Source organism: Belonocnema kinseyi, chromosome 9 (genome assembly GCF_010883055.1).
Source record: "Belonocnema kinseyi isolate 2016_QV_RU_SX_M_011 chromosome 9, B_treatae_v1, whole genome shotgun sequence".
Classification (NCBI taxonomy): Eukaryota; Metazoa; Arthropoda; class Insecta; order Hymenoptera; family Cynipidae; genus Belonocnema; species Belonocnema kinseyi.
In genome coordinates, this window is record NC_046665.1 from 48011247 (window position 1) to 48024056 (window position 12810).

The 12810-nt window shown below is 35.0% G+C and overlaps 2 protein-coding genes across 2 annotated transcripts in view; both read right to left on the bottom strand.

Moving 5' to 3' along the window:
• Positions 1-4291, bottom strand: part of LOC117180526 — a 51387-nt gene extending 47096 nt beyond the window's left edge. Inside the window, exon 1 of the mRNA XM_033373024.1 lies at positions 4181-4291. Within this exon, the coding sequence (XP_033228915.1) occupies positions 4181-4291 (111 nt within the window). The remainder of the gene's footprint in view (positions 1-4180) is intronic.
• The window catches only part of LOC117179704, a 107454-nt gene that overhangs the window by 5703 nt on the left and 88941 nt on the right, over positions 1-12810 (bottom strand). The window lies entirely within an intron of this gene.

Genomic DNA, 12810 nt, shown 5'->3' on the forward strand with positions numbered 1-12810 from the left:
CATACTTTGAATAAAATATTTGTTATCATTCTCTTGAAATAAATGTGTTTTTTTCTTGAAAAAATACCGGTTTCATATGTATACACCTGGTATGTATGTATGCATATAATTTTAGTTGAAAATTCAACTAATTCCTTGACAAACTTAATTGTTTTGTAGAAAATTTATTTTTTTTTAAAGAAAATTTAATTTTAGTTGAGGATTTGACCATTTTTATGAAAACATGTCTTTTTTAAATTAATTCAACAGCTTTTTATTTGTTGAAAATTCAACTTCTTGGCTGAAAGCTTAACTACCCTGGCGGACCGAAGGAACGAAATGGAATCGCTAAAAAGTACCCGTAAAGACCCCATTGGGCCCCCATTCGGTTCCTTTATAAAAACTCAAAAAGATAAAATAACAAAATCAACTTTTAAATTGTTGAAATTCGGATTCTGCGTTAAAATTTGCATTAGAAACTTACAGAGTAATCGCAGTACTTTTTCTTGCAGCGTTAAAAACTTTAAAAAATAAAATACCTGTCATTTACATGGGCCGAAGACGACTTCAAGTGGATCTTGTAATAGAAAATTTAACGCAGAATCCGATTTTTAACAGTTTAAAAGTTGATGTTGCTGTTTTTTTGATTTTTTTAAAAAGGAACCGAATGGGATCTTTACGTGTACTTTGTAGAGGCTCCATTCGGTAGAAAATTCAACTATTTCGTACAACATACTTTTTTAAAATAATTTTTTAATTCAGAAGTTAAACTATTAAGTTGAAAATTAATATAATTTGTTGAAAATTCTACTTCTTTGTTAGAAAATTAATTTTCTTTATTTAAAATTTAATTATTCGGTTAAGAATGTATGTATTTTGTTACGAATTCGTCTTTCTTAACAGAAAATTAATCTTCTAGGTTACAATTTTTCTTTTTGATTTAAAATTTAATTGTTTTGTATAGAAAATTCATCTTCTTGTCTTCGAAATTGAACTGTGTGATAGAAAATTCAACTATTCTGTAGAATATTCGTTTTTTATTAATGATTAATTTTTTTTAGCAATTCAACAATTTGGTTAAAAAATATTTATTTTTCAGAATTATTATTTAAAAAAAATGATATAAAAATAAATATAATAATATAAAACGAAAATAATATAAAAATAAAATGAAATGAAAATCTTTTTTTTATTAAAATGTCTACTATTACATTTTTTGTTTTATGAATTCATCTTTTTTATTGAAAATTCGCAACTACTTGTTTCTTGTTTGAAAGTCTAACTTCTTTGTTAATTCATAAAATACAATAAGCTTTGAGCAAACCCCTCCCCGAAATTGTCGTAGGTATTCACATAAAAAATTAAACAAGCTATTAATTCAATAACGGGGGTTTCTAATTTGTATTTAAAGTTATAAATTATCAAATATATAAAATTTACATAAAAAGTATAAATAAGTAATTTAAAGTAATTTGAAATCAAGAAGAATGTTCTATTCTTACATAAACTTTCAGTTATTGCAAAGGATAATGAAAAAGGTTTAACTACAATGTTACAAATTTCTGTAGGAATTTTTAGAGACGTGTCACTAAAGCTTCATGCAAGAACCTTTTCTAAATTTTCATTAACTTGAACAGAAATTTCAGCAACGTTAACTGCATAAAACAGTTTAGGAATTTTCAGTTACTGTAGCTGAACCACTTCTTATGTATATATGTCAATACGTACACTCATTGTATCAAATATATAATCAAAACCCATCTTTTATAAGAAGTTTTTTCTCACATTTGATTCATTGAGTATATTATTTAACATACTTAATTACATATACACTTCCCTCGTATATATTATCAATGGACTCGTCTCGAAACAACGAAACTTTTCTATTCTTGCATTTACTTCAAATTATGTGAATTATACAATGTTTTTTCCATAAAAATCAATTTTTTAAATCAGATAAAAGCTGATAACTTCCATATTTTTTGTAAAACGTATTAATATTAGAGGTCCGTTAACTCTTTCGAAATCAATTTATATTCTTGCATTAAGTTTGAATTAAAATAATGAAATTATTAACTTATCTGCAACTTTCTTCAATTTTATTGTGTTCGCAAAAAAAGTGTGACATACACACACCCAAAAACACACAAACGTGCGCAAAATGCAAATAATTCTTAAGAACATTATATTTTTGTAATTGAGGAACATCCAATTAAACAGATAAAAAATGTCAAAATACTTGAAAGTGGTTTTTCTCAGAGACTTGTTTTTAAAATTTGTATTTTTTTTAGAAAAATATGGGAATATGTTCTACATATATCGTAAGTTTCATTTCTGGTAAACACCTGCTAGATAATTTAAAAAATTATTTTAGAAAATTCAAAATTATACGTTTTTATTTAGAATACGTCTAAAAAAATACCTGCTTTTCTTCTATGATAGCTCGATTCAATATAAGTAGAAAAATCAAAATTAAATTTTAAAAAAATATCCCGGCCTCAAAAATGTAAAAAGTCAGGGTTTTAAAATATTATTGAGACCATCTTTTGCTTAAGATTTGAAAATTTTATGTGCTGCTATTTGTAGGACTTGGAAACTTGAACAATTTAGCCTTTTAACTTTTTTTGATAAAAAGAAAATTTTGAGGTTTATACTATTTTCAAAATAAAATAAAAATAAAAAACCCCTGTAACAGTGATCCCAGATCTGAAACGAGACGTGGTCCAATATTATCACAGGTCTATGCCCGTGTAAATACAGTAGGAGCAAAGATATTAAAAACGTAGATGTGGTACGGGGCGTCAGAGTGGGGAATTATATATATAGGACATCACATTTACTGCCCTATCGAGGTGCTGCCCTCACTTTACTACGAAATCGAATTTTGATTTTCTCATTCTTCATCAAATATAACGGTAAAGCAGTAGAAAGATGTTTTGAGGTTCGAAAGGTTGATATGTAGCGCAATGTCTAGATGCACCAAAAGTACATATTTGGAATAAATAATGGAGAAAATTATATGATTTGATGGTAAGAAATAAACTGAATTTTCAGAGTATTACTCTGAAAAAGTTAATTATGTTCATACTTAATGAAATCTTAAATATTATAATTCCTAATATTTTCATGTTTCTAATAATGACAAATATGATTTTTTAAATTATAATGTTTTGTACTTTGAAGTTTAGTTTTCATTACTATACTGAACCGAAATTTTATTACATTTAATAATGAACAGAATTTTTTGGAATTCTGAAACTTGAGACAGGTGTTTTGTGCATAGTCTTTATTTTTTGTATTTATTTTTTTCAGTGACTTTATTAAACTTTTACTCGGGTAAACCCGGTTATACATCATAGCCACGGACTAAGTAAAGTGACTGATGAGATTAGAATGTTATAAGTTAATTCAAATAATTTAATACGATGGTTGAAACCTCCTGCGATAATTTTTTTTGTATACAATTACATGCGGCGACGAGCGTTGGAGGTGACAACAGTCACCTCTGGATGCTATCTTAGAGCTACCATCTGCCACTCCGCAGGTTTTTAGTCGCTCGCTTCCTGCTGATCAAGAAAGTTTCTTACAATGCGACAGGTGTTTAATAAAACCGTCTTCTGAGCTGCCAATACCCTACTGACTCCTAAATGTTCAAGATGTTCATTGCATCTTGCGTGTACATTGCCTGTAGTCGAAATCACAATGGGATGAATAGATGCATGATTCACATTCCTCCATGGTCTTTACTTCATGCCTTAGCTACTACCTTTTCAATCGCTGAATTTCTGTGGTGCATTCGGTGCTTCGTCATTTCTACGAGAACAATTCTGTTAAACTTTTCAAGGTCGTTGTTAGACCATTTTATGAGCCCGAAGGAGTACGTGAGGACAGGGATGGCATATGCGTTGATCGCCCAGATTTTGTTTGCCGAGTTGAGAAAACTCTTCATAATTAATCTGAGTCTCGTAGTGAAGGCAGTCGTTAGGCTTGTCTTGACTATCGTATGCTGAATATCCTTAGATTCAAGAATACCCAGATATTTATATGATTCGCCTGCAGCCATTGCCTCGACGTCATTTTCGAACTCTTTCTCTAACTCTGCGGTCCCTAATTCCCCTCTGATTAAATGAACTGTTCTACATTCATCCAGTCCGAACTCCATGTGGATATCATTGGAAAACTGCTTTGTGACATCGATCACTTGCTGCAGTTTCTGGCCTAAATTAGCGTACATCTTCAGGTCATCCATGTAAAGAAGATCGGTCACTTCAAGACTATCCTTATTGTCATGGATTCTGAACCCATGAGACATGCTGTTTAGTGTTTTGCTCAATGGATTCAACGCTAAACAGAACCATAGTGCGCATAAGGAGTATCCTTGAAATAAACCCGCCGTAAAGCTTGTTGATCTAGTTATTCTTGGTTGTCCATGATCAAAATACTTGATTCTTGTACCCCAGAGCCTCATAGTATCGCTTAGAAAGTCAATAATGCGTGGGCAGATTTTGTAAAGTTTTAAGACTTCAAGCAAACAGTCATGCTTACGAGCTTGAGTCATCGTAACAGCGTCTATAGTGACTGGATCTTTACTGCCTCGTGCGCTTTGACAGCATCGTTTTTGTTCTTCTGTAAGAATGTCATTCTCGTCAAAATGAGAATATACCTTATCTGCAATGATAGCTATAAGACATGTATACATTTTGGAAGACAGGCTATCGATCGACAGTCAGATGGATTTTGAGCGTCTGGTTTTTTTGGTATCATATACGTAGTACCTTGGAGCATTAAACCTGGCATCAGATCTAGGTGTTCAATGATCTTCTGAAAACACCTTGCCAACGCAAGATGCACGCTCGTTAGGTACTTGTACCAGAAGTTGTGCACCATGTCCGGACCTGGAGCTTTTCAATTACTTGCCCTTTTCAAGACCGCTGAAACATCCAAAGCTGTGATGTTTGTCAAATGCATTTCAGGGCTATTGCATCTGTTCATTTTTCCCCAAACACCCAACCAGTAGTTAGTCATATCATCCAATTGAGGGACTTCCGTGCCTTGGTGGTTATTTGGCTTTACTCTCAGTTCAGGATAGAACCTACTTTCATCTGTCTGAAAGTTTTGATTTTGTTGCCTTCGTGCATTACTTTTCTTGTACGGACGCAGTCTGGCAGTAAGAAAGTCAAGTCTCTGTCGTTGAGAGTCTAAAATTTCATCCAATATTGCTGGTGTTAATGTCTCGATGGGCCGAGGGTGGATGATTTTAGTAACATGGTTCATCAGCTTTCTGGTTCCATTTCCTTTTTAATATTCAGTTGATCGACCCAATTTGCACCTTACTTTGCTGACATCCATATCCAACCTGATCTTCCATGGTAGATCTCGATCCCTTGTTAGGACAAAAACTGCATTCGCAGGCCTAGTTTTCCGGCCCAACGTTCTAACGGTTGCCACAGCTGCACAGTATACAAGAGTTTGCACCTCTAACGCAGTTTGTGCTACGTTCAAATACGTAGGTAAAACCTTGCTGTCGAGATGTGCTATTAGTGCACGCAGATCATTTGTTATGTTCATTTTGGGCAGAGAATGCCTTAGTGTTGCTTCTACATATCTGAACTGTAGTAAAACATGACCAAAATTTCTTTCCAAGTGCTGTAGTTTTTCCGAGATTTCCAATTCCACATCATCGTTAGTAATATCCGGATGTGGTTCTAATGAATCTGGTGCATGATGTTCATTATCCCTAGCACCTATGCCTTCAGCATCAATCAAGTCTTCGTTACCCACATCCTCTAAGGCGACCTCATCAATAGGAAGCTACCGTTCCATTTCCATTTTGATAGCAGCTATTTCAACAGCCGAAAGCAGTCTGTTTACAGATATTGAGCGTTTTTTTTCTGCCAGATTTTGCTCATTTATTTTTGTGGCTAGCTCTGGGTATTCAAGTAAGAAGAGCCACATTTCTCTGCCAAAAAATAAAGGCGCATAACATCTTTGTTCATATGGAATATCCATTTTCGTCGCTTTTTTGGTTACTGAACCTCTGCTTCTGCCTCTGGTTGTATAAGGTCATCCACCTCTGGAGGATGTGGTGGTGTTGGATCATCAATAGGTTGAGGAAGAACATGAATTGCTCCTTCTTGACCGTTTGACGCGGCTTTCTCTAACTGATGTTCATTGTCGTCGTTTTTCCACGCCAAATCAACCTGTTGTTTAATATCCATTGCTCGGTCTTTTGTAACATGTAGATTAGTCCGGATGTCTTTCACCTTAGCGATAAGATTTCTTTGTGCGACTTTTTATATATTAGGATACTTTGCAGCAAATTTTGTTCTTAAATTGTATCCTTTTTCCTTGTTTGTTTCAAACTTCGCATTTTCATAATAGAGACGAACCAATTCCTCTTTAATTGTGGTATCCCAAATGATGTTCTCCCAAGGTATTTCTGTCGAGGTGGTTGGCTGCAAATAGCTAGCGCTAGCCAAAGCATCCTCAGCAGGCACAGTTGATGTTCGACTGCTTACCGTTTGTCGTAGATGTTCTTTCTGGCCAGCTGTTTGATTAGTGAGATATTCCAGACCATCTCGCAGCTCACCATCGCCACCTTCCCGCATGCTGTGGCTCCCAGCTGTGGCTCAGGGGCGCTCCGACGATCCTCGTGAGGCGACAAGCGTTTCAAAATCTTAAATATATTTTACATTTTTCATTGATGGGTTTTGGTGTTTTACTTAGTCCCTCCCCTCTTCGTTATCAGCCTATTTAGCATGGGAAACCCTGTCAGTAGCAATGCTACGGCCAACATTGCCGTCAAAGTTATGAGAGGAGAGCTCAAGCCCTACCGTGACATCAACGCGGAAAGTGCTCATAGTATCTTTTTTTAACTTGCAAAAAATGTTCTCATAAATCGAATGGTTAATTAAAAAAACAAAAAACTTTGAGGTAAATTAGTGCTGATCTAAGTCCTGCAAAATTTGCTTGGGAAATCTTATTAGGCTCGAAATAAATTAAGGGAGAAATTTTCATAGTTTAGGTACACATGTTGTTACATTAATTTTTTTATGCAATTTTTATGGAATTATTTCGATTTTAAATTCAAAAAATAATTAATTAAGACTTGTATGTATGTATGTATTTAATCTCTCCCTTTTACGGGTTTGAGGGCCTCCGCTCCCTGTACATATATTTACGATTCCATCCTTAGTCTAAGTTCACTACTACTTATATTCTACTCTTTCGCATTACGTACGATAAACAAATAGTAACAGTATTGACATTAATTCTTATAATGAGCGAGCTTCCAGGGCTTCAGTTTCCTCTTACCATAAAAAATGCATTTTCCACGATATTGAGAACAATTTTCGCTTTTTACTGTCCCTTTTCAGGATCATCCGATTGGCTCTGCCCTACCACCTTGCTTTCCCTTACTTCGTCCAATTTCTTCATCCACATCATTCCCTGTTCACTACAATCCAAGATCCATCTTACACACTCGTCCACACTTAACTGTCCCCCTCCATCTCCTGTACATCTCTCTAATACATGTGCCCATGACTCCATTTCGTACCCACATACTCTGCATAAATTCTCCTCTTCATCTATCCAATAGCTGCATGCTTTCACTCCTTCTCCCATTCTGAACCGTACAACCCTACTCCATTTTTCTTCCTTTTTTATTTTTTGCACATATTCTGGTTTCGTTAGCCCTTTGACTATCATATACCATCTATTGTACCTCGAATCTATAATATTTGTCCATCTCTCTTCTCCTTGTTTAACTAATAACTCTAACTCTATGTCCTGCCACTCCATAACTCCTTCTCGAATATTACACGTCCTTCTCATTTTCTCCTTTCGTCCTCCCTTTTTGAATTTCCCACATTACCTCTCGCTTTATTGTTCCGAATTTCGCTCATGCGTGCTCTATACTTTCCTATTTTCCTTCCATCCCCAGATCTCCACACCATAACACAACACTGCACACACCAACGCATCAAACAACCAGACCCTCATTCTCTAATCGTTCTTGAACCTTCTCTTTCCTATACCCCATACTTGGTCCATTATCTTACTTGCACATTCAATTCTTTTCCTCATCTGCAGCTCATTTTCCCCTTCCCTCTAAAGCCAAAAACCTAGGTAACAGAACTCCTCCACAATTTCCACTTTTTGTCTGTTCATCTTCCAAACGTAATTTATTTTGCTCTTTCTATTTCTGAAGCACATCACCTTTGTCTTATCTACATTCACCGTCAACTCTTTTGTTCCCACATACTCTTCGAACATTCTCATCATTAGGTTCATCCCCTTCTCATCATCTGCTAATAGAACTACATCGTCCGCGTAAGCTAGAGAGAATATAGTATGCTATTACACAAAACCGTTCCTCCTTTCCCTTTCTCCTTTAGCTTCTCCTCTAAGTCTGCCAGTAGGATATTAAATAGTAATAGACTCAACGGGCACCCTTGCCTTAGACCTCGGCCTGTTCAGAAAACCTGCCCTTTTTCTTTCCTATTTTCACACTAATCCTGGTTTTAGTAAAAATTTCCTTTATCCTCTCCACCAACTTTTCCTCTACACCCCTCTCTTTCATCGCCTACCATAGCACTTTCCTGTTCACTGAGTCAAACGCTGTTTTGAAATCTACGAACAAAGCGACTAGTTTCCCTTTCTTTCTTCCTAAATTTCTGTTAACTAAATAGTTAAGTACGTAGATGTTGTCTATAGCTCCCATCCCTTTTCTAAATCCCGTCTGATTATATGGGATACTTTCTTTTTGTTCTACCTGCCTCTCCAACCTTTTTCTTAGGATTTCTGCATATATTTTATAGCCGACTGATATGAAAGTGATCCCTCTGTATTCTTCTACCTTCTTTCCTTCCCCTTTCATGACAAGCGGTACCACCAGTCCCATAGTCCACTCTTCCGGTCAACCTTCCCCTTTTCAGACCTTGTTGCAGATCTTCCACATCCCATTCCTAATCCCTTCTCCTCCATACTTCATCGCTTCGTTCTCCATCCCATCTTCTCCTGTCAAACAATAATTTATTAAAACTTTTAATATTGATAGAAAATTTCTTTGATAAAAATACTTTATTATCGTATTTTTATTAAATAAATCAGATTTATGAAGAATAAATTTGTTAAATTCTACAATTGTATAATTAAGGAGTATTCCAGTTATGATATTTTATAATTATGAAATCTTGTTATTCGGGAATTTTTTAATTCGGTAATATTATAAACGCTTCCGAAATTTTCTTATTCGGGAATTTTATTGTAAAAACTCTAAAATATTGAACGTTCTTCAGTGTTATATAAAATGAATCTTTAATGTTAAAGTTTTGGCATTTGACGAGATAAGATAAATAAGAACTTGTGATTAAAAAAATTGTTTTATAATAAATTTTGTTTTAATAAGTACAATAAGAAAATCGACAAGATCCAGAAGTCAAAATTAAAATTACAGCAAATTTTCAAAACTTGGAATTTGCTGTATAATGCCGAATTGTATGATATTGTCCATTTTTTACACTTCTAGGGACGACTGAAAAATCTCGAAAAATAACATCCTTGACACTGTGTAATTCCGGTATTATAAAATTAAACATTAAAATTCCCGAATAAGAAAATTTCAAAAGCGTTTATAATTTTACCGAATTAAAAATTTCCGAATAATAAGATTTCATAATTATAAAATACCGTATCTGGAATATTCCTTAATTATAAAATTGTAGAATTCAACAAATTTATTCTTCATAAATCTGATTTATTTATTGAAAATACGATAATAAAGTATTTTTAACAAAGAAATTTTCGTTTAATATTTAAAGTTTTAATAAATTATTATTTAAATTTAAAATCGAAATAATTCTATAAAAATTGCATAAAAAACTTAATGTAACAACACGTGCGCCTCAGCGGAAAAAAATTACTCCATTAATTTTCTTCGAGCCTAATAACATTTCCCAAGCAAATTTTGCAGGATTTAGATCAGCACTAATTTATCTCGAAGTTTTTTGTTTTGTTAATGAACCATTCGATTTTTGAGAACATTTTTTGCAATTAAAAAAAGATACTATGAGCAAAAATTATTTTAATTTAAAAATATATAACATAAAATAATATAATATAAAAATATATAATAATAGTAACAATGGATGAAATATCCGTAAAAAAATCCGAAGAAATGGGTAGTTTTAGCGCTATGCGGCGCTAAACGCTCAAGATCAGTGAATAAAACGAATTACAATAGATTTTGTTACAAAAGCGATGTCAACATAGAAATCACGGTTCAGATCGTGTTCTATCATATTTTCGCCTACACCGTTGACGTATTTCGTATACAGACATCGCTTGTGTCGCTAAAGTTCCTAGGATTGGTTCTATTCGCTGATCATGGACGCTTAGCGTTCGGCCCTCTGGCGAAGGGTACACTGTTATTATCGATGTGCGCACTAGTTACTAATGTTACTTTGGATACCATTTCTGGCGTTAAAAAAGTAAATACTTAGTCAAGTTCAAATCTTGGGCGCTTAGCGTTTGATCGTTTCGAGAAGCGCACAATATAACTCATTGGTTTGGCTAAACATATTACTGACTACTTTCTGATGCGTGATTCTTATAGTGACATCGCTTTTGTCGCTAAAGTTACTAGGATTGGTTTTATTCGATGATCTTGAGCGCTTAGCGTTCAACCCTGTTGCGAAGAGTAGAATGTTATTATCGGTATGTGCGCACTAGTTACTAATGTTACTTTGGGTACTATTTCTGCCTTTAAAGAAGTGATTAATTAGTCAAGTCAAAATCTTGGGCGCTTAGCGTTTGATCGTTTTGAGAAGCGCGCTATATGAGTCAACGGTGTAGGCGAAAATATGACAGACCACGATCTGAACCGTGATTTCTATGTTGACATCGCTTTTGTAACAAAATCTGTTGTAATTCGTTTTATTCACTGATCTTGAGCTCTTAGCGCCGCATAGCGCTAAAGCTGTCCATTTTCTGGATTTTTTTTACGGATATTTCATCCGGCAATTCTAACCTTAAAAATTACAAAGTTTCAACTAAATCCACCGAAAGCCATTTCCCCATATATTTAGTGCGGGGTCCTTTCGGTTCAGTATAGTAATGAAAATTAAACTTCAATGTACAAAACATTATAATTTAAAAAATCATATTTGTCATTAGTAGAAACATGAAAATATTAGGAATCATAATAATTAAGATTTTATTAAATATAAACATAATTAACTTTTTCAGAGTATTACTATCAAAATTCAGTTCATTTCTTACCATCATATCATATAATTTTCTCCATTATTTATTCCAAATATGTACTTTTGGTACATCTAGACTTTGCGCTTTTCATATTTAATTTATTATTTATTCGGTAGTTCCATGTTTATATGTAGCGATACATGTTAACCTTTAGAACCTCAAAACATCTTTCTTCTGCTTTACCGTCATATTTAATGAAGAATGAGAAAACCAAAATTTGATTTCGTAGTAAGGTAAGGGCAGTACCTCGATAGGGCTCTATATTTACACCGGCATAGACCTGCGATCGTATTGGACCACGTCTCGTTTCAGATCTGGAATCACTGCTACAGGGTCCCTAAAAGACACTTAAGGATGTCCCAAATGTATTTATGAACAATTTTAATGTTATGTTACATTTTTTTTTAATTCGTAACTAATTATTTATTTGAAATGCGCGGTGAATCCTGGGGAACATAACCTTTTTTCAGAATTTGGTTATACGTACATTTTGCGCACGTCTTCTGAGCCTCGAAGCCTTTGATCAATCGGCGCAAGATCTCGAGCGCGGGAGATTCGGAAACCGAATTAAAATCTCCTATACACTGAGATAGGTGGTTACAGTCTGTAAAGGAATCAATACGACGATCCAGCAAAAGCCTCGTGCACCCTAAGAACACGGAGCGACCCAAGGACAACCGCCTTCTGCATTTTTCCCGCCAGTGTTCTACCATATTGTTGACACGCAGGGATGCTTTTTAGGCCATTAGCAAGTGAAAGCTTGGCACCTCCAAGAGCGCCGATGATAAGGACGATTAGTTTAACAGAATATTCCGGGTACAATCCTTGCAACTCCCTTATAAGGTCTCGATACCTTTCTTTCTTTTCATTCTCCTTTGCTATGATGTTTTTGTCAGCTGGCGCCGAAAATTCGATAACGAACATGGTTCGCTTCTCGAAGTCAAGAAGAACCATGTCAGGCCTCGAGTGAGCAACAGAAACAATTGTCGAGAATATAAAGTTCCAGTATATGCGGCACTTCCCATTCTCGACAATTGGCTCAATTTCCCTAGGAGCATTTAGAGGAGCGATATTAAGGTGAATGCCGTAGGAGTGACAGAGATGGTAATAAGGCACTCTCAGTGCCGCATTGTGCCTTTGAATGTAGGTCGTTCCCGCGTGAGTTGGACAACTGCTCCTTTGCCCACTTCTTCGTGATTCCTAACCATTTCAAGAAGAGGGTCTCTTCCATTTGCAACTCTATGTGCTATACCCAGAATAATCCTGTTGTGAAGACATTCTTGACTCAATATTCTGCGACCACCTTGACGGCGTGAGATGTACAGTCGCGGAACGGAAGACTTAAGATGCATGCTTTTTCTCATGTGCATAAACTTTCTTGTCCCGATATCAAGAGATCTGAGCTCGTTCTTCGTCCATTGAACTACTTCAAATGAATAGAATAGTACCGGGACGGCAAGCATGTTCGTTGCAGATAGTTTGTTCCTCGCCGACAGTTCGGAAGACCAAATCTGTCGGATGAGACGTTTGTATCTGCTTCGGAGAGTATCCTTTATAGATATC